At 52.5% G+C, this 22161-nt stretch overlaps 1 protein-coding gene across 3 annotated transcripts; it reads left to right on the forward strand.

The window, feature by feature from the left end:
• Positions 1 to 2748: 2748 nt before the first annotated feature.
• SIX2 (SIX homeobox 2) lies at positions 2749 to 21696 on the forward strand. 3 transcript variants are annotated; one of them, XR_016395455.1, is made up of 3 exons: positions 2749 to 3414; positions 5569 to 5997; positions 6910 to 21696. XR_016395455.1 is itself a non-coding variant. In XM_089923216.1 (2 exons), exons 1-2 carry the CDS (start codon positions 2849 to 2851, stop codon positions 5897 to 5899), a joined length of 897 nt encoding a protein of 298 aa, XP_089779342.1. In that variant the 5' UTR covers positions 2749 to 2848; the 3' UTR covers positions 5900 to 6840. The 3 variants fall into 3 exon arrangements, 2 of the variants coding, with proteins under 2 accessions (XP_089779342.1, XP_022429551.1); XM_089923216.1 differs by lacking the exon at positions 6910 to 21696 and having other exon boundaries at positions 5569 to 6840; XM_022573843.3 differs by lacking the exon at positions 6910 to 21696 and having other exon boundaries at positions 2749 to 3408; positions 5569 to 6840.
• The last annotated feature ends 465 nt before the right edge of the window (positions 21697 to 22161 follow it).

Below are 22161 nucleotides of genomic sequence, written 5' to 3' on the forward strand. Positions count from 1 at the left end.
GATGGCAGGTACCACGTGTGTTCTCCCGGCAGGTCTGACCCTTGGCCTCAGCACCCAGAGGCCACAAAGAGGGCAACACTAGAAGGGACAGTGAGTCTGAAGCTCCAGAAAATCTGCCTTAGCTGAACATGGGCAGGACCCAGTCCCGAAGGAAGTTCAATCTTGAAGCTCCAAGGGTCCAGGGAGGGGCATATTCCCAGTGGAAGCTGTGGCTGAGGTTGCAGTTTACCCACTTTTTCAAGGTTAGTATTCCTAGACTCATTCTACCAACAGGGACCTGAAAGATCACACAGGCCTCATCTAATAGAGAGAATGAGGTGGAGACCATAAACTGGCCCAAAGTCTCACACCAGGAAGTTACTACCAGTCCCACTCACCTGCACCAGACTAGGGTGCTCCCCAACAGTTAGGACTTGATCTTGCCAAGATGTAAGACCGCCATGGCCAGAGGTGGGACCTGCCTGCCAGTCATTAACCACGTGGCTGAGGAAGAGGTCTTGGAAAGAGTAGGTTGCCCTTTCTTGGGACGAGTAAGGTGGGCTCTGAACCTCACTGCAGCCAAGGGTAAGTACTTCCTCATGTCTTCCAGAGTCCTCTAAGCCCGACTCTGGGGCAAACCCTGTGTGGCAGCACACGGGACTCTGGATAAAGTGGCCTGGACACAGTAGGGCTCCTCTCAACAGACTGATGCAGGCTCTGAGCATGCCACCTGAGATTCTGCAGGGAGCTGTCCCTGCCACTGGCTTGGAACATACTTTGATAACCCTGTGGTCTCCATACATCTGGACAGGCCCCCAGAGGCAAAAGTCTTAGGGAGTATCACAGGGTTCCACTCTTTCATGACTGCAAGTCCCCCACAGGACGTCTAGAATGCTAGAGCAGGGGGTAAACTTTGGGAAATGTTACTAAGGGTTAGAGGAACAAGTAGGAGACTTGCTCAAAAACACCAAGCAAAGTCACAGCTTGAACCCAGGGTTCTGGACCCGCATTCCAGTGCTCCTAGCACAAACTTCTGAGTAAATTTAAAGGGGTAGGAACCAAGAAATGTGGCCTAGACACAGATTACACAGTCCTAAGCTGAAGGCAGAGCCGGGGCTCTGTTTTGGCTCGAGTCCTGGCACTGGGAGCCAGCGAGGCTCCAGCCTGCAACAGCTCAGAGCCAAGACGGGAAACGGAGGTGGGAAAGACCAGTCGGGGAAGGAGCTAACCCCGGGGCTTTTCAAAACCGTAGAAACAGCCGCAACACCCCCTCTTCCACTCCAGCCCTCCCACCCACTCGCCTGCCCTTCTCCCAGAGAGCCAGCGCCACGTGTTTACACACGCGCCGTGACAAAGAAGCAAAAAATAGGATCCCCTTTTTAAGCCCCTCATTCCGGAGCTCGGCGACCCGGTTCTCATGTTGGAATTGGCCAGAGCCGAGTCCAAGCTGAGAGGCCAGAAGGTGGTGGATCTTGCCTCCCCGACCACCCACAGGAGAAGGGCCAAGACCATCCTAGATTCCCTGCCCTCGCATCCCTATGGGCAGACCACCGGCGCTGCCCACCAGAGTCAACTTCCGTGGAGGCCACACGGAAGTGCCGGGAGCTTCTCGGGCCGTGGGACCCGTGGGGTTAAGTCTGAGTCCCCGCCCAGCGAAGAGCCAAGAGCGCTCAGCCGGGCGGTACCGGCCGCGGGGCAGCCGGCCCGGTTAAGAGAAGGAGGAAAGGCGGGATCCTCCAAGAAGTAGATTCTCAAGCGTCCGCCTGTAGCCACTGCCAAATTTTCCTCAGTTCTCTCTTGCTCCCTCCCCCTCTCCCTCGCGGACCTCGCGGGTCCCGAACTCCTAGGATGGGGGTGGGGCACTGTCAGCAGGAAAAGCCAAATCTCTAAGGGGCGCCCTAGCGCGTCCAAACTCTCCCACCCCACTGGTCAGCTCCTGGGCAGAATCCACCCGGCAAACAGCAGCCCCGGGAGCGGCGTGACGACCCGGGGGACAGCCGACGCGGCCTTGCGAAAAGCTGGGCAAAGTTTCTTCCCCCTCGTGGCTCCCTCCACCCCACTCCCTCCCCTTCTTCCCGGCACCCCCTTAACGTCCTCCGCCTTCTCTTCTCCTCTCTTTCCTCCCCACCTCGGTCCTCCCCTTTTCTTCTATGCGCGTCTCCACTCCGCCCCCACCCCGCCTCCCGGGTCCAGCTCCTCCCTTGCTATTTGGGCGTCCGCCCCGTCAATCACCGCCGCCGCCGGCCTCTGCCCGGCCCTCTCCGCCTCCCAGGCTCTTGGAGCGCCTCCGGCTCCCGTCTCAGGCTGCCCTACGCTTTGCATGGAGCCCCGCGATCTGTCAGCGGAGCAGGCCGGGGGGAGCCGCCAGGCCCGCCGGGCTCGGGTTACCAGTGACTGACAGCGTCTCCATGGCGAATAATTTGACTCCGACTATTGTCTGGCGCGGGCAGGCCCCGGGTCAGATAACCAGACCAATCAGGGCGCGGGCCGCCGCGCCTCATGCCCGCTTAGAATAATATTATTAAAAAAGCAGCGAGCGAGCTAGACGGGAGGGAGAGCTAGCGAGAAGCCAACGAGGGAGCGGCTGGCGGGCGGGAGGGCGCGGAGCATGCGGAGCGGCGCCCCGGGCGGCCCCCGGGCTTGGACGAGGACTCAGGAGAAGTGCGCGGGCGGCGGGGGCGCGGAGCGGCGCGGGACCCGCGGCCGGCTCGGGGACGTCCTGCAGTGACTCGGAGTTCTCCGGGAGCCAGCGCCAGGCCGGGCCCCCCCCCCCCCGCCCGCCTCTTGGCCCGGACGGTCCGGCGGGGAGGCGCCCATGCCGGACCGCGCGGCGCGCTGAGGGCGCGCGCGGGCGGGCGCAACCGGCACCATGTCTATGCTACCCACCTTCGGCTTCACGCAGGAGCAAGTGGCGTGCGTGTGCGAGGTGCTGCAACAGGGCGGCAACATCGAGCGACTGGGCCGCTTCCTGTGGTCTCTGCCCGCCTGCGAGCACCTCCACAAGAATGAAAGCGTGCTCAAGGCCAAGGCGGTGGTGGCCTTCCACCGCGGCAACTTCCGCGAGCTCTACAAGATCCTGGAGAGCCATCAGTTCTCGCCGCACAACCACGCCAAGCTGCAGCAGCTGTGGCTCAAGGCGCACTACATCGAGGCGGAGAAGCTGCGCGGCCGGCCCCTGGGCGCTGTGGGCAAGTACCGAGTGCGCCGCAAGTTTCCCCTGCCGCGCTCCATCTGGGACGGCGAGGAGACCAGCTACTGCTTCAAGGAAAAGAGTCGAAGCGTGCTGCGCGAGTGGTACGCTCACAACCCCTATCCCTCACCCCGCGAGAAGCGCGAGCTGGCGGAAGCCACGGGCCTCACCACCACGCAGGTCAGCAACTGGTTCAAGAACCGGCGGCAGCGCGACCGGGCAGCCGAGGCCAAGGAAAGGTACGAGTAAGTAGAACTTCGGCGCCAGCTACCCCGGGCTCGAGGGAGGGGGTCCCAGGGCGTCCACTCAGCCACTGAAGAGGCTTGAACTGGGCCCGCTCGTCCCAGCAAGGGCCCTGCTGCAGCCTGGTCTGACCCGGACGGCGCTCGCGGGCGACCAAGTGATCCGAAATTTGTCTAAAGCGGGCAGAGCAATCGGGAAGTTGTCAACTAACTCCCTGGTCGCTTGTGAGCAAAAGTGGAGAAGCAGCGACCTTCGGGACAAAGGCAAGACGGTAGGCCTGGATTCCAGGCACGGGGCGCACAGCAGGCAAGGCCTGTTAGTCCTCCGAAGGTCGGAGGACAGAGGGTTTTGGTGAGGACTATGGCGGGGGGGCGGTGCGGGGTGCGGGGTTTAGACTGCCTGTGAGAATTCACCAGCACTTCCCAGGGCTTCCCGTCTACCTCACTCAGCTACAGGCCGTGTGATTTGGGGTCAGTACTGGGATTGGAACTTTCCTGGTACGACGTGGATGTGGAGCGGCCTGGAAGAATTTTCCTTGTCTGGATAGGAGGGTTGACAGGGAAAGTCTTATCGCGCATTGAAAGGACCAAGAGGTGAAAGGCTTGGGGAGGAAGTGTCAGCTCTAGGAGAGAAGAGAAACACGTGTCCCTTTTTCTGCCTCGTTGGACCCAGCAGTCCTTCCCTGGCCTGCCAAGCCCTTAGCTCCTCTCTGCTCAGGCTCTACCCTCTTTGGCAGGTAGGTTGGTATGTCTGGGGTGAGCTGAGAGCAGCAGAAAGGCTGGGAGTTGCTTGTCCTCAGGGAAACCAGGACTTGCTGAACTAGCCTTGCAGTTGACCATGAGGCCGTTGTGGCTTTGGCCCCTCAGAACCCCAAATCTGGAGGGGGAGAAGCTGACTGTGGGAACAGAATCAGCCTGAGTGTAAGAGCAAAACGAGACACCCGGGGTCTGTGGTACGGGGTGTGTGCAGCCCGGAGTGAATGGCCAGGGTCAGAGTGCGGGTGCTGAACAGTGGAATCAGCGGTGGGACTCAGGGGGGCGGGGGGGGGTGGCTTCAAGCTGACCTTGGTCTCTAAGACCATGAGGTTGGAGCATCCACAGTTGTAAGGATTCAGCTGCCAGCCCTGTGGGAAGTTCCCTTCCAGGAAAACAGAAAGAAAAGGCCCTGGGGAGCCAGTAAAGAGAGAATCTACCCAAGAATTCAAACCTCCAAATCTGGGCAGGGGCTGTCCGACGGTCAGAGACAGGGCAGGAGGTGGGTTCTCCCTGCTGAGGTTCCCCTCCCCCCAGAATACAATGCATCCAGAGTCCTGAAGAACTAAGTTCTCAGGTCAGGCCCCAGGTGAGGGCTGAAGAGTCCCTCAGTTTCTGGTATGGTGAAAAAGTCTAGGCCAGGATTAGCAATCCCCTTCACTCTTCCTTCTCTCTTCTCCCCGAAGCTGCCCCCCACACCCCAGCTTCAGGCCCGCAGCTGAAGTTTCTGCTGTGCCACCAGGGAAAGGGAGTCCTGCATCCTTAGGGTCTCGTTCCTAGGCCAAGCAAGGAAAACCCTAACAAGGCCTGCCAGTTTGGAACTAGAGGGAAACGACCCTTAGCTCCAGGAACCTGTCCCTCAGACAGGGTTTTCCCTCAAGCAGAGAAAAGCAAAGGGAGATGAGGACCTGTGAGATCCCCAACCTCAAGTGGACCCTCAGCCTAGAGTCTAGGGTCCCTGACTCTCCTGGACCCACTTCTCCGCAACAAACCCTGGCTTGAGTAGCCAAGAGTGATCTGAAAACCCAGGCACCTTCTCTTCCTCCCTGTCCCTGTTCCCTACAACTCCAATGAACCCTGCTCCCCTGCCCCTCTGCTCTGGAAAAGAAAAGTTAGCCCCTCAGTGGGGGTAGGCAGGGAGGGCAGAACACACGGAGAGCAGAAAGATATTCGTGAGATTGAGAGCAGGAGAGGTGGGGAGATAGAAACGATACAGGGAGAAGGTATAAGAGAGAAATCGGGTCTGGAGGGACTGAAAGAGCCAGAGCCCAGGCTTGGCCGCGAAACATGTTAGAAACCGAAAACACCCGCAGGCAGCGCGCGGCGGCTCTGGCTCAGGGCGACGCGGCGCCGAGCAGCCTCGGTTTCCCCGCTGACCCGGCTGCTTTGCTCTTGCACTTGCAGGGAGAACAGCGAGAACTCCAACTCCAACAGCCACAATCCGCTGGCTGCGTCGCTGAACGGCAGTGGCAAGTCTGTGCTAGGCAGCTCGGAGGACGAGAAAACGCCGTCGGGGACGCCAGACCACTCGTCGTCCAGCCCCGCGCTGCTGCTCAGCCCGCCGCCGCCACCCGGGCTGCCGTCCCTGCACAGCCTGGGCCACCCTCCGGGCCCCAGCGCCGTGCCCGTGGCCGTGCCGGGGGGAGGCGGCTCGGACCCACTGCAGCATCACCACGGCCTGCAGGACTCCATCCTCAACCCCATGTCGGCCAACCTCGTGGACCTGGGCTCCTAGAGCCCCGCCTGCCTCGACGTGCTTGCCTTCTGGGCTGGTCGCTCGGGACCTGAGAAGGACCGTGTCCGGAGGGTGCCCCGCGCCGGCGGCCCCACCAGGTACTGAAAGACCCGCGCGCTGAGCGGGCAGAACTGCCGGCCCGGGCAGGGCGGATGGCTCTCTGGTTTAGTCTTTGTTCGGGATTTATTTTCAACAAGTTGCTTCTTTGGAGATCCTTTGGAGGCCTGGGACCGGGTCTTGAACCAGGGAAGGGAATAAATTATACACCATCCTCCTACTCTCTCTCCGTGCCTCCTCTTCCGCTCTCTTCCCTTGCCTTCCTTGCTCTTTCTTCCTCTCATTCCCCTTCTCTTCTCTCTTCTCCTTTCCCTTTCTTCTTCTTGCTTTCCCCCTCTGCACTGTCTCTGTTTCCCGCTGTACTTCCGGCTTGCCATCTCTCACTAGGTTTCCATTACTCTATCTCTGTTTTTCGGTTTCTCCCCTCCGCCAGCCTCCTGCACCTCGCGGGCTGTACGCGTCGGTCTTTCTCCTCGTGCCTGGCGGTCTATTTGCCCTCCCCCCATTCCTCACTTTACGGGGGTGGGAGTGGGAGGGGGAAGAGCAAAGAAAAGACAGGGCCTTTGAACCCGGGCTTTCTCCAGAGGCCCTCCCCCCGGGGTCAGCTGGGGGCTGCAGGTGTCAGCGCTGCCTAGTAACTTAAGTGAAAGAGCAAGGGCGGCGGCAGGGAAGCCGCTGAACGCCCCCCTGCCGCTTGCCCCTCTGCTTTGGTGAGGCCCCGCCACTCGCTCTCCTCTTCCTCCTGGGACTGTGGCCGCCGTGCTCCCGGCAGAGCGTGCCTCCGAGCCGCAGACTTGCCATCTCCCTGTTATGTCCTCATGTGAATGTTCTTCGGGAAATATTTCTGCTTTTATTTTATAATAAAATTAGAAATCATAAATATATATATATATATGGATATATACCACGAGGCCCGCGAGCCGGGAGTGCAGCTGTGTCTCATTTCCCTACAGGGACTCGACACCCCGGGTGGACCGTTCTGGGCAGCGAAGCCCCATGAGTCCCAGAAACCGGGAGGCGACTTCCCCCACACACAACGTTTATGAGTCGCAAGGTGAAGGGGCTGAATACTCTGAAACCTCCTGCCCCAAAGCACTCTGCCCCTTTTCTTGTCCGGGAAGCTCCCTGCAGGAGCGGGGAAGGGGCCTGTCCCTCTTGGGGACTCCTCTCCCCCCACCAGCCGAGCAGTGCCCTCACCTGCCTCTTTCTTCACCTGGGAACGGGGGTAGGAAATGAGAAGCTGTGTGCGTAACGTGGTTACGTGTGTTTGGACATGCCAAGGCTGGGAAACAAGTCGGGCCGTGGAGGTTTCCTGAAGGGCGGACGCCTTAGCGGTGGTCGCCATCCCCAGAACCAGGCACGACGCACTGGGCAGATTCGCTGGCCGAAAGGGCAGCCGCTGGTCCAGCCGCGAAGCCCGGGTCGTGCGTGTAGCCGTGGAACGAAGGTCTCCACGCTCAGAAATCCGTTGGTTTGGCGTGGAGATGAAGGGGCTTGGGGAGAAGGGAAGTCCGGGAGACTCGGGGAGCCGGGCGCGCCGGGCGCGTGTTCTAAATGGGAACAAGCGGACGGAGGAGGCACCTCCGTGCGTGGTGCGCCGTAGGTGCCTCTGCGGCTGTAAATTAACCTGCGGTGCCCCCTCCCCTCTCGGGGAGCCAGCCCCTCCCCATTAAGCGACAAGTCTAAGCCGGTCCAGGCAGGTCCGAAGCCGGCGGGACTCCTCGAGGAGAAAGTTGAGGCTTTTCCGTCTCAGGTCTCGGTGGCTGTTGGTACCATACACATTACTCCTCCGCGACCCGGACGCTTCCGACCGGCCCTGGGTGGGAAGGGATGGAGGGGAGGAGGCGCTCTTCTGACCCCGTGATCCTGGAGCTCCAGGACTTCTCCGGCGCCTTCCGCTGGTGAAATCAGCGCTCGCGGAGAGCACTTCTGCGCGGACTTTCTAAGTATCAAGGATTCCTTCCCAGTCGAGACCCTCGGGGACGCGGGCAGCTGGGCGGGCTAACTTGGAGAGGGAGGCTTTGCCTCAGCGTAAGCTCTGTGCAGTCGTGGGGGTCAAGGGAATCCCTAGCAGCGTAAGACGGCATCAAGAGCCCCACGGCCCCTGCACCCCCAAGAGGAAGTGCAGTCCTGGCAGCTCCAGTGGCCTCTCCTGGAGGCTGTGCTCTCAGGGGACAACTCAGGTCATCCTGGGCCCGAGTGGCCCCACCCTCCCTGACTGGCGGGGTGTAGAGCCTGCTACTGTCTGAGGGTCCAGAGAGGCTCAAGGGAGCGAGAAGCTGCGTCGAGTCAGCCGAGCTGAGCCGACAGACCCGTCCTCACTTCTCGAAGGGAGGAAACACAGTAGTCCCTGGAGCCCACATCTCCCCACCTGCCTCCTATTTTCTGCACTTACAATCACAGGCAAACAGGCTCTGTACCAACTTTCACAAGGACACGCACACATTTATCATTCGATTCACTGTGCCGGGCGCTGTGGGCAGCACAAAAACTCACCCACTCACACTTGTGGCCACACAGGGAAATATCATACTCCGTCACACATATGTTCACACACACACAAACAAACACACATAAGACACTCAACCCATTTTTACAGACACACAAACGCAGGCACTCAGGTGAAACACTCCCCTGCACAGATGAAAGGGAGATACCTACACAAATGAGCCCCTCCCTCCTCCTTGTACTCACACAAACACAAACCTCTGCTTCTCCCCAGAAGCCTTCAAACCCACCCTCCCACCGGTGCCCCAGCGAGCAGCCCGTCCCAGCCCATGGACCTGCTGGGGCCAGAACACAGCCTTGAAGCCTGGCTAGCCGGGAAGGCCTTGGCTCTAGGCAGCTGTGGCCCAGAAAAAGAGACGGTCCTAACCCGAGGCTGCAGACGGTCAGGGACCCCACCCTCGATCCAGCGGTCCAGGTGGAATCAATGGAGTTTGCTGGGAGTTCTCACTTGCCAGTAGGGGGCGGGGTGCCTGTCCTGGAGCTTTATTCTGGTTTAGTGGCGCTACTTGTTGCAACTTCCCTCTTTCCCTCCCCCTTGGAAAGCTAACTCCGAAAATATTTATTTAAAAGGGGAAACTATGCAGACGTTCTGAAAATAAACCCGAGCAGCTACTCACCCACTGTATAAATCTATACAAGCCAGTCCTCCATTCCACACTCCACTAGACCGACCACGCCAACTGGACGTAACTTTTGCACAGATGTTGCCAGGTGAATGCAGCTATTCCCCGTCGGTGTTCACGAAACAGTGTTCCCAATGACTTGTCATCCTTCCCCTCTGCCAGTAGCCACTGAAGCCGAGAGTTTTGCTCAGGCCACCTGAAGGGACGCAGCAGCTAGAAGCGGGAGTCTCCCTCTCGGCTTCCCTGACCATGTTCACCTTTCATTTATTCCCAGCCAGGTCCCATACGCATGTACCCTCCAAGGTAAAACCCTAATGAAGGAGGTAGAACCCAGCCCTTGAGGGCAGCTGGTCGGCTTATCTGCTTCGGGGCTGTAAAAGCCAAGGGCTACTGAAGGCAGACGGGAGCGTGAGGGCTGGCTGTGCTCCCCACGCAGTCTCCTTCCTCACCCCGCACTCAGCACCCCTCTCCAGGCTTCAGGGCAGGCCTGGACCTGGTGTCCCTTCTGCGAAGAGCATCTCCAGGGAGTGGCCTAAGGAGCAGGTGGTGATGCCCTGCCACACAAGAAAAGGTTAAACAGAGCCAGGGAGATCTGGGGAGAACACTGGTCTTCTTGGTCCTCAGTTTAACCCAGTCCCTGTTTAACACCATTTTGGCCCCTGAGAAAAGCAGGGACCAGCCGAGTGGGGACACCAGAGTCAGGACACAGGGAATTTGGCCCCCTGGATTCCACCAGTGCCCACCTCTTGCTGGGATGCTGCCGGGCCTCCGGACAGGAAACTTGTGAATGTTTCTGTATTGAGGGGCGGGTGGAGAAGGACAGAGGAGGGCTAGGGCTCTTGACTGGGCCCCTTCATTTTCTCGTGTTCCCCATTCCAGCACTACGGCTTGGGTACCCTGGGCACTAGAAGCTGCCTAGGGATGCTGGAGAGGGAAGCGACCCAGTGCGTGAGGATGCACTGGGAGATGTGAGAAGGCATAAGAGAGTGTGTGCATGCAATAGGGTGAAAAACCGCGCTGGTGTGAATAGGTGGGGCCGACGTGTGCATTGAGACCGTGGCTCTTTTTGAGTCCAGAGGTGTGTGGGTGAGCCAGTGAGCTGACCAGGGTACTCGGAGGAGCCCGGAATGCGGCTTGTAAAGGAGGCGCCTGGGGCTGGAAGAGAACCAGCCTCTCCTCTCGTGCCGCGGGAACCCAACCCTGCCCGGATTTTTCCTGATTCGATTCCTGGAGCCGCTGCTGGACGCGGGCAGGGTGAGCAGGGAGGAAAAGAGGGTCTCTGGGTCGCTGCTGCTGGGGGCCGCGCAGTGGAGCCCGGAAAGGTCTCGAGTCCCCGTGTCAGGGTCAAGGCCTCGAGAGTCGCCTCGCAGGAGTCTCTTCTCGAAACTCTGTGGGTTCCTGTACAGCTGTAACTCGGGAAATGTTTCTACTGGGTTGTGGGGTGGAATCGGAGAGGAGAGGATCAGATTGGGTGCCCTCCAGTGGCGTGAGTTTTCCACTCCGTTTCCCCCTCGATCTCAGCAGCAGGGCTGCTCCCCCACCAGGTGAGAGTCTAAGCAAGACCGTGACGATGCGCCTGAAGAAAGCGCATCTTGCGAGGCCCGACAGGCGCCCCTAGTTGCCCCAAAGGCTCCCTTTCTTGGAGGACCCACAAACCCCATAGGCTGGCACGAGGGCGGACACGTAGGAGGACGCCTTGCTTAGGACGGTAGCAGCCCTGGCCATTGCCAGGGATAAATCCAGAACTACCAGTGGCCCGGCCCACCCGGAGTACCAAGTGCTTCCTCGCTCTCTGAGTAGCGCGCACCCGCTCGGACTCTGGCGGGCTGCAAGGAGAAATTCTGCGGCTCCGGGCAGCCGAGGCCTTCGCAGACCCAGCTGCGCACTCGATGCCAGGCCCAGCGCGACCGTCTTTCCGGGACAAGGGACCCGCGCGCTGCTCGAGATGACGCAAAGCTCTGGGGCCTGAGCACAGGGGAGCAAGGGGACCAAGGGACTGGGCAGCCTCATTCCTCTGGCCCTTGAACTAGCGGCTTGGGACGCGCCGCGGGAGATGACGCTGTCCGCAACTCTGTAGCCATCCCGGCTCGGGGCACTCAGGCCCGACCAGCCCATGCCTGGGACTCTGCAGTCTCCGGGCGGAGTGTAGCCTCGGTTGCCCCGGCCCGGGAGTCAGACCAGCCGCCTGAGGTCCTATAAAGGGAATGATGGGTCAGACAGGAAGGCAAGAGCAGACGCGGTGGTGGGGCTTGCAGAGCTGCAGGCCCTCGACTCCCTTCCTTCAGGGCTTTTCCAAGGGTTTGTGTTGGCTGGCCAGCCAGGACCTCTCACTAGTTCAAAAGCTCATTGCTGGCAGAATTATCCGGGTAGCTTGCCCCGGGCCGTGGAGACGCAGCTCGATGGTGACTTCGTGGTCCCCAGAGTAACAGGTCATACTTGCCATTTCGTGAACGCTTACTCCGCATCAGGCACTTTACACACCTGGTGTCTGTTTAATTCTCACAGCCGCCGCACAAAGAAGCTATTATTACTGGTACATGAAACTGAGAAGTCACGTTCGGGAACTTGCCCAGAGTCAGACACGTTTACAGCGGCGGGACCTGCATTTGAACCTGGTCCCTGTGAGTCTTCAGCGCACGTTTTCCCAGGGTACCGGCTGCAGACGAGCGCGGTGCCCGGGAGTGGAGCGGCGCCTAGTCCCGGGGCCCCGGGTGGCAGGGGCGGGCGCAGATGACTCCCGCGGGGATCGGAGGCAGCACGAGGGCAATGCGAAACTCGGAACCAGCACTGGCTCCGGAGCGAGCAGCGGCAGCGGAGCTCAAAGCCTCAGTGACCCGCTGAAGTCGGGGGAGAGCGTTTATCTCCGCAACCATCAGCGTAATTACCCAGTTCCCTCATTTGCGCTCTACGGTGTAGTCTTGACGCACCGTCGGGTACCAAGAAGCGGATTTTGCCCAGCGCGGGTTACTCAATAGTAAAGATAGAACCTTGGGACCCTTGGGACCCTGCTGCCGCCTCCGTCTTCGCCCTCCTGAGACTCCGACCCCGTCTCCTCCATTCTGCTCGGGAAGATGAGACTGATTCGGGGATCCTGAGGGCTGAGACCTGAGTCCTGGGTGGGACGCCCTCCTCTCGGTCCGCCCCCCCACCCCCAGCCCCATCACTCCTGTGCTGCGGACAGGGCTCTCTGTCTGGTGGACAGTAAATAAAGCATCGTTCAATTAACACAGGTTTACTGCTGCGGTGCGAGGAGGTCAGAAAGGAGGGGCAGCCCAGACACTGTTCTGCAAAGACCAGAACACACGGGGCCCATCCCCGCCCCACTCCCTCCTCCCACCCCCAACACACACACTTCGGCCCCACCGGAAGCCCCCATTCCCTTCTCCACCCGCGGAGCTGTAGTTGGTACAAGCGCTCAGATTCCACCTGAGCTAGGTGATTCTGTCAGTTTCAAGACAGGGAGTATGAAATACCCTATTGTCCCGAGGCAGAGCCATTGGCGACCCTGGAAAGCTGCCCTGAGACGCCTGAACTATTGAGGGAGGTCACCTGGTCCAAGGAGAAGGAAGAGAGGGAGTGGTCGGAGAGTGAAGCTAGGCTTAATTAAGGAGGCCAACCAGGAGGTGTGAATCACTCCTCCCTTCTCCTCCTGAGGGAAGAGCCAGACCCAGAGCCAGAGCCAGGGGTGGGGTAAGGGAGATGGAGGGGATTAGAAACAGAAAGGGTGAAGCTGAGTAGTTTCTAAAAGCAAAACAATATAGGTAATCCTAGTGTTTATATGGTACTCGGCAGGGTGTCAGTGGTTTCAAAAACTTCCTGTCATTTAATATTCACCATTGTATAGGGTAGGCAGGAAAGGAATTCTTCTCCCCAGTTGACAGGTGAGGATGGGAGCCTAAGGAAAGTGATCTATGTGACTTTCCTGAGGCCCAAGTTAGCAGAGGCTCTTTCCTCTGCACTCTGTTGTTGAGGTGACTTCTTAAAATTAATTAATTTATTAGTTTATTTAATTTCTTATTTGTTTATTTATTTATTTATTTATTAATTTATGGCTGCGTTGGGTCTTCGTTGCTGCGCGCGGGCTTTCTCTAGTTGCCGCGAGCGGGGGTACTCGTCTTTGCGGTGCGCGGGCTCCTCATTGCGGTGGCTTCTCTTGTTGCGGAGCACGCGCTCTAGGCGCTTGGGCTTCGGTAGTTATGGCACGTGGGCTCAGTAGTTGTGGCGCACGGGCTTAGCTGCTCCGCGACGTGTGGGATCTTGCCAGACCAGGGATCAAACCCGTGTCCCCTGCACTGGCAGCAGGACTCTCAACCACTGTGCGACCAGGGAAGTCCGAGGTGAATTCTTGAGTTTGGGGGAAATATCAGATACCAAACCAGCCCAAAGAGTAGAGGTTGTTCCCCTGGGTTTGGGGGAGTGATGCAGAGAGATGGCAGCCATCATGGAGCTCTGGATGCTGCTATAGAGACTTAAAGTAAACGTACCTCAAAATCAGAACAACCCATCCCTGAAATCACTAAAAAGAATGCCTAATCGCTGAGAGAAACGGGTCTCTTCTAACAGGCCGCTTCCATACCTTCCCCAAGGGAAGAGGGCAGAGAAGAGAACTAGAAGTGTGCTCTCTCACTGGGCTCAAGACCTGTCAGTTAAGGCTCCCAGCGAATGAGTTGTGAGCCAGAGATTTCCTCAGCAGGTGAATACTGAATTTTGCGGGTGGTCCCCAAAGGGCTGTAGGTGTTTTTAGCTGGAGAAAATGGGAAGAGAGTCAAGAGTTCTGTTTACGTGGAAAGACTAGACGCTGGTGTCTGTTCAGAGTTGTAGATGAAGTCGAGTCACTTTATCATTTACTTATTATTCTATAAAGAACTAAGTTAAGCAATCACCCTAAAGGCAGATAAATGTTAAGTAGGAATATTAAATAGACATGACTTCAGAGCAAGGATGAATGTCCACAGTGGCTGGAGCCAAGACACAATCTCAGGGGTTAGGCAGTGCCTCCATCCCTAGAGACCAGGAACCAAGAGGGGGCAGGGAGACACAAACAGGTAGTGCCACATCACCCCACGGCAGCTGGGCTGTGTTGGGCACCAAACTTGAGTCCAGGAAAGAATGAAAATGTCACCATATCTAGTAGCTGTGGCAACAGGAGTCTTCCTCAGGCTCAGAGTCTACCCAACACAGGCCAACTTCCAAGCAGGTGGAGCTGAGGCAAAGAGCAGGAAAAGAGACTGTATTAGGTATGGCTGCAAACAAATAAATCCCCAAACAAGGGCTTGTTTCTCATCCACATAACAGTCCAGTGGGGTGTTTCTGGAAAACAAGTGGCTTCCCGTGGGGTGATTCAGGGACCAAGGCTTCCTTATCAGGTGGCTCCACCCTTAGAGTCCTTTGCATTTGGTCACCAGGTGGGTAAGAAGCATGGAAGAGAGGCATGGGAGGTGTGGGGTGGGGGACAGGTTTGGAGTGGTACACGTGACTTCCACTTGTATTCCATTGGAGGTAACTTAGTCATTTGACCAACCCAGCTGCAAGGGAAACTGGGAAATGGAGGAAATCCCAGGAAAAGGATTTACTGATTCTGTATGGTTAGTCAATCCTCAGTGATTTTAAAACAGAGAAATCTGTATTCTGTAAATTTTCCTTTTTCATGCATCTATATATCTATATATCTCTCTCTATATTATTTTTTTACTATTATGACTTGAGTACTGTTTTTTGTTTTTTGTCTTGCTTATCTTGGTTTTTCTGTGGTGAGGAATACATGTGGAGATACCACTCCTACATTACAGACCACAAGTCAGTTCACGTCTCTGGGCCTCATTTCCTCATCTGTTGCATAGTGTATTAATTAGGGTAAGGTTCAGCTGGAAGTGATGGAAAAAAACCCAAATAAGAGTGACTTAAGCATAATAGAAGATTATTTCTCTCACACATTAACATCTAGGTAGGCAATCTAAGATTGATGCAAAGCCAATCTCCTCCTACTTTGTTTTTGTCCCTAAAGAAACCTAGACATTGACTTACTAAACTAAGACTTTAAAATCATCTATTTTAAATATGCTCACAGAGTTAAAGGAAACCATGTCTAAAGAACTAATGGAAAGCATGAGAACAATGTCTCACCAAATAGAGAATATCAATAAAGAAATCAGAACAATAAAAAGGAACTAAATAGAAATTCTGGAGTTTAAAATCACAATAACTGAAATGAAAAATTCACCAGAGGGACTCAACAACCGTTTTGAGCTGACAGAAGAAAGAATTAGCCAGTGAAGTTACCCAGTCTGAGGAACAGAGCAAAGAATGAAGAAAAATGAATAAAGTCTATGAGACCTGTGGGTCACCATCGAGCATACCAATATATGCATACTGGGAGTTCCAGAAGGAGAGAGAGAAAAGGGCAGGAAGAATATTTCAAGAAATAATGGCTAAAAACTTCTCAAATTTGATGAGAAACATTAATTTACACATCCAAGAGGCTCAATAAACTTCATGTAGGATAAAGTCTAAGAGAGCCACAGTGAGACATATTATAATCAAACTGTCAAAGGACAAAGAATCTTTTTTTAAATTGAAGTATAGTTGCTGTAGAATATTATATCTTACAGGTGTACAATACACTGATTCACAATTTTTAAAGGTTATACTCCATTTATAGTTATTATAAAATATTGGCTATATTCCCTATGCTGTACAATATATCGTTGTAGCTTATTTTATACCTAATAGTTTGTAATTCTTTTTTTTTTTAAGATTTTTTGATGTGGACCATTTTTAAAGCTTTCATTGAGTTTGTTACAATATTGCTTCTCTTTTATGTTTTGGTTTTCTGGCCCCGAGGCATGTGGGATCCCAACCAGGGATCAAACCCGCACCCCTTGCATTGGAAGGCAAAGTCTTAACCACTGGACCACCAGGGAAGTCCCTAGTTTGTACTTCTTAATCACCTACCCCTATTTTGCCCTTTCCCTCTTTCCTCTCCCCACTGGTAACCACTAGTTTGTTCTCTGTATCTGTGAGTCTGCTTCATTTTTGTTATATTCACTAGTTTATTGTATCTGTTAGATTCCACACATAAATGTGGATACAGTATTTGTCCTGTGGATAGAGGACAAATATCATACAGTATTTGTCTTTCTCTGTCTGACTTATTTCACTTAGCATAATGCCCTCCAAGTCCATCCATGTGGCTGAAAATGGCAAAATTTCATTCTTTTTTATGGCTGAGTAGTATTCCACTGTATATATTCCACATCTCCTTTATCCATTCATCTTTTTTTTTTTTTTTTTTGCGGTACGCGGGCCTCTCACTGTTGTGGTCTCTCCCGTTGTGGAGCACAGGCTCCGGACGCGCAGGCTCAGCGGCCACGGCTCACGGGCCCAGCCGCTCTGCAGCATGTGATCTTCCCAGACCGGGGCACGAACCCGTATCCCCTGCATCGGCAGGCAGACTCTCAACCACTGCGCCACCAGGGAAGCCCCTATCCATTCATCTTTTGATGGACACTTAGGTTGCTTCCATATCTTGGCTATTGTAACTAATGCTGCTATGAACGCTGTGGTGCATGTGTCTTTTTGAATTTGTGGTTTTTTCAGATATATACCCAGGAGTGGAATTGCTAGGTCATATGGTAGTTCTATTTTTAGTTTTTTGAGAAACCTGCATACTCTTTTCCATATTGGCTGCACCAATTTACATTCCCACCAACAGTGTTCCTACTGGAATAGACACTTACTCAGGATATGGATTTACCTTCCCTGCCAAAACCACCATCCATGGGCTTGTAGAATGCCTTAGTCACCATTGCGGTATTGCACACAGCATTGCTTCTGATCAAGGAGCTCACTCCACAGCAAAAGAAGTGCAGCAACAGATCCATGCTCATAAGATTCACTGGCCTTACCGTGTCCCACACCATCCCGAAGAAGCTGGCTTGATAGAAAGGTGGAATGATCTTTTGAAGCTTAGTTACAGCACCAGCTGGGTGGCAATACCTTGCATGACTGGGGCAAGGTTCCCAGGAAAGCTGTATATGCTCTGAATCAGCATCCAATATATGCTGCTATTTCTCCCACAGCCAGGATTCACAGGTCCAGGAATCAAGGAGCAGACGTGGGAATGGCACAACTCACTATTCCCCCTAGTGACCCACTAGGAAAGTTTCTGTTCCCACATTATGCTCTGCTGGCCTAGAGCTCTTAGTTCCAGAAGGAGAAATGCTTCCACCAGGAGACACAACAGTGATTCCATTGAACTGGAAGTTAAGACAGCCACCTTCCCATGCCTCTGAGTCAGCAGGCAAAGACGGGAGTCACTGTGCTGGCTGTGGTGATTGGTCCTGACTACCAAGGGGAAACTGGACTGCTACTGCACTATGGAGGTAATGCAAAGTATGTCTGGGATACAGGAGATCCCTTAGGGCGTCTCTTACTATTACCATGCCCCATAATTAAGGTCAACGGAAAACTGCAACAACCCAGACCAGGCAGGACTACTAATGGCCCAGAGCCTTCAGGAATCACACCACCAGTTAAAGAACTATGACCAGCTGAGGTCCTTGCTGAAGGCAAAGGGAATACAGAATGGGTAATGGAAGAAGGCAATTATAAATACAAGCTACAACTATGTGACTGGTTACAGAAATGAGGACTGCAATTGTCAAGACTATTTCCTCCTTACTTTGTTATGATTATATTTGTGTGTATATATGCATATATATTAAGCAAATATCTTTGGGTTTTTTCCTCTCTTATTTCCTTCTCATGTAGCGTAAGATGTATTGACTTTACATTATAGTATTTACATATTATTAATTTTACACCATAGTATTTAAGTTTACGGGATATCAAGGAGAAGAGTAAACATTGCTCAAGGACTTTTCCTCCTCTTCTGGGGAGGGGGTTAGTGTGTTTTCATTGTACTCAGGGTAGTTGTATCATGTTTGGAATTATGACCCGGTTGTTGTCTTTATTTGCACATTAAGTATGGTTTAAGGAGATGTATATGCCAAGTTAACAAGAGGTGGACTTCTGATGGTTAATTTTATGTGAAGCTTGACTGGGCCACGAGATGGCCAGGTATCTGATTAAACGTTATTTCTGATGCAAATCAAAACCACAATAAATTATCATCTCATGCTTGTTAGAATGACTGTTATCAAAAAGGCAAGAAATAACAAGTGTTGGCAAGGAGGTGGAGAAAAGGGAACCCTCCCGCGCTGTTGGTGGGAATGTAAATTGGTGCAGCCACTGTGGAAGACAGCATGGAGGTTCCTCAAAGAATAAGAACTATCATAAGATACAGTGGTCCCACTTCTGAGTATTTATTCAAAGAAACCCCAAAACACTAATAGGAAACGATATAGGCATCCCTCTGTTTATCACAGCATTATTTACAATACCGAGATACGGAAGCAACCTAGGTACCCATCAATGGGTGAATGAATGAAGAAGATGTGGTATATGTATACAATAGAATATTATTCAGCCATTAAAAAGATAAAATCTTGCCATTTGCAACAACATGGATGGACTTTGAGGGTATTATGGTAAGTGAAACAAGTCAGATGGAGAAAGACAAATACCACATGATTTCACTCATATGTGGAATATTAAAAACAAAAAAAATAAAATAAATGAACAAGACAAAACAAATAAAAACTAACATGTAGATACAGAGAACAGAGTAGTGATTACCAGAGGGAACTAAATCTTTTTATGCGTGATAAGGCCTCCCTTGGTTCAGTTTCTCTAGAGAACCCTGACAAATACACTTCCTGATGACTGTCTAAGGTGAGCTCAGGATAGACTGACTAGGTGACCCAAGGGTAAAAAAATAAGGAAAGAATTATTTTTCACACTCTTTAGTACTTTGTGTGTAAGCCCGATAGGTTATTAGTTTCATTTTCTTTCTGGTAAGGGACTGTACCTTCCCACCTCAGCACAGTCTGCTATTGGCTCCCTTTATTTAGCTTCACACCTTTCTTAATGATAGAACCCACAATCTGTAGCTGGCCACATGCTGCCCAGAATAAAGACCACATTTTCTGGCCTCCCTTACAGCTAGATATACCACGTAACTAGGTTTTGGCTAATGAATATTATTGGAAGTGTTGTATGAAAACTTCTGGAAGTGTTTTTCAAGGAAGAGGATCCCTTTCTTCTCCCTTCCTCCTTCTTGCTGACAGGAATGTAAATGTGATGGCTGGAGCTAGCACAGCCACCTTAGACCATGAGGCAACATGCTAAAGTTGGTGGAGCAGTCAGACAAAAGGAACCTGAATCTAATATGACTTTGGAGTAGATACTCTGGCTCTAGACCTCCTACTTCAGACTTCATTAATATAAAAGAGAAATAAACCCCTATTTTATTTAAGCTACTAATCTCTTGGGTTTCTGACACATGTATCGATAGTCATATCTAATTCTAACTAAAAACTACCTTTCCAAATTCAAAGAGTATAATCTTCCTTCCTGGAACCTTATGGCCCTCTTACGTCTGTAATTTGCTTTTATTCTTTCAATATTTCTCTGAGGTGTTGTATTGTCTGACCATGCCTATTTCACAAAGGTACGGAAAACTTGCACGACTCCATTCAAAGTCTTGCAATGAAGTAAGGCAATGAAGTGGCTTAATTGAGAAGTTGTAACTCCTAGTTCTCCAGTGCATGCTGTCGCCACAGAGGGTATTGCGAAAACATAAGTTCAGCATAGTCCGGCCACCTAAATGAAGAAACTTTTCAGCTACTCCTATGCCTAGATGAATTTGTCTGGACTCAGGAGGCTACTGGATATGTTCCCACTTTTATTTCAGGCTTTTCTCAGGCTGGCACTCTCCTTAAGAGTTTGGGAACCGACAAAGAGATTTAAAAATCCACAAATGTTCCTTAATAGCAATTGTGGGGGGGGCGGGTGTTGAGCTATTGGAAAACAGAGAACGTTGACCTTATCCCCTTCCCAGACTGTAGGATCAATACCAAAACTATTTACCTCATTTTTATAAATGATCTGGAGGATCATGGTGAAATCTCTAGGTTTGCATGTGACACTGTGCTCTCCTAGAGAGTGAAGGATTCAGAGGTTGAAAGCAAATTCAGGAGCATCTCATAAAGGCACATGAGTGGGCAGACCAGTGACAGGTAAACTGAGGTGAGCAGATAACAGACTAAGGGTGGATAATAACCTAAATTTGTGGGCTAGGGAGCTGAAGACGAAGGCACGGGGATTATTGTTAACTACTCTCCAAAGACGTCAACCAATGAGCTGGTCTAGTTGAGAAGGTCAGTACAATTCAGTTGCACAACATTAATCAAGAGTCTCTGATGTGGGGCTTCCCTGGTGGCACAGTGGTTGGGAATCCGCTTGCTAATGCAGGGGACACGGGTTCGAGCCCTGGTCCAGGAAGATCCCACATGCCATGGAGCAGCTAAGCCCGTGCACCACAACCGCTGAGCCTGTGCCCTAGAACCCGCGAGCCACAACTACTGAGCCCGCGTGCCACAACTACTGAAGCCCACGCGCCTAGAGCCCATGCTCCACAACAAGAGAAGCCACCACAATGAGAAGCCTGCGCACCACAACGAAGAGTAGCCCCCGCTCGCTGCAACTAGAGAAAGCCCGCGCGCAGCAGCAAAGACCCAATGCAGCCAAATATAAATAAATTTTTTTCAAAAAGAGTCTCTGATGTGCCAGGCATCATACCCAGTGCCAGTTTGCAAACACGTGCCAAATGTAGGACCTACCCTCATGGGGTGCATGCTCTAGCTCCAAATGTCACCTTGAAGGGGGTTGGAAATGTCCTCCTTCCCTCCTTGTGGGACATTGTGTGCAAAATTGATCACTGTGCCCAGAAGCCAAAACAGAGCTGGAGAAGGGCCAAGGAAGAGGTGGAGCAAGTGTCTGCAAGTGGCTGCAGAGGTGAGGGTTTCACTCTGACCCCAGATCATATTGTCACTTCCTCTGTGAAGACCTACAAGATTGTCTCCCCCAGGTACAACTGACCTACGCTCACTAGAGTGCCTCGCAGTATTTTGTAAACAATTCCATCATGTCATTTCACTCCAACTATTTTTTTTACATATCTTCCCTTCCCTTCCAAAATGCTTGAATGCAAAGAACTTACGTGTTTTTTGTATCTTTAGTATTTGTATAGTATGTGCATGTATTACATGTTTGATAAAAGCTTGCTAAATTAATGCAAAGATGGAAATACATTTCATTGGTCTAAAATTTATTGTTCACATGCTGCATCAGATAAAAACACTTGTGCCTGTTCCATATGTGTATTTTAAATATATTGTATACTGTATTCTGTACATTATAAAACATATAAAAATAATTTGAACTGAATGAGGTATAAAATTGTTTATAGCATTTAAAAAATCTTATTTTTTAAAAGGACCTCAATAACAATAGTAGATGCAAATTCATATTTCAAATAGCCTCGATAAGTTTGATTGGTTTGTTTTTTTGGATTTTTTGGTCTGACCTTGTCTAACCTGATTAGGATATCATTGTTTTTACTCCATAACATGGCAGATGAAGTGTCACCAGATGAAGTGTCACTGAACAAGTGCCTGCTTTGCCATTAGAATATATATATATATATATATTTTTTTTTTTTTTTTTTTTTTTTTTTTTTGCGGTACACAGGCCTCCCACTGCTGTGGCCTCTCGCGTTGCGGAGCAACAGCCTCCGGATGCGCAGGCTCAGCGGCCGTGGCTCACAGGCCCAGCCGCTCCGTGGCATGTGGGATCTTCCCGGACTGGGGCACGAACCCGTGTCCCCTGCATCGGCAGGCGGACTCTCAACCGCTGCGCCACCAGGGAAGCCACAGAATATATATTTTTAACAGAGTATTTTCAGAGCAGTTTTAGGTTCACAGTAAAATTGAGCAGAAGGTACAGAAATTTCCCATATACTCTCTGCCCCCATAGACGCATAGCCTCCCTCACTGACACATCATTGTCACCCAGAGTCCATAGTTCAGAGTTCACTTTTGACGTTGTACTTTGTATGAGTTTGGACAAATGTATAATGATATGTGTCCACCATTATAGTATTACACAGGGTAG

The sequence above is a fragment of the Delphinapterus leucas genome, chromosome 13 (assembly GCF_059928025.1).
Source record: "Delphinapterus leucas isolate spDelLeu-1000000601 "Yukka" chromosome 13, BTC_Dleu_Yukka2, whole genome shotgun sequence".
Taxonomy (NCBI): Eukaryota; Metazoa; Chordata; class Mammalia; order Artiodactyla; family Monodontidae; genus Delphinapterus; species Delphinapterus leucas.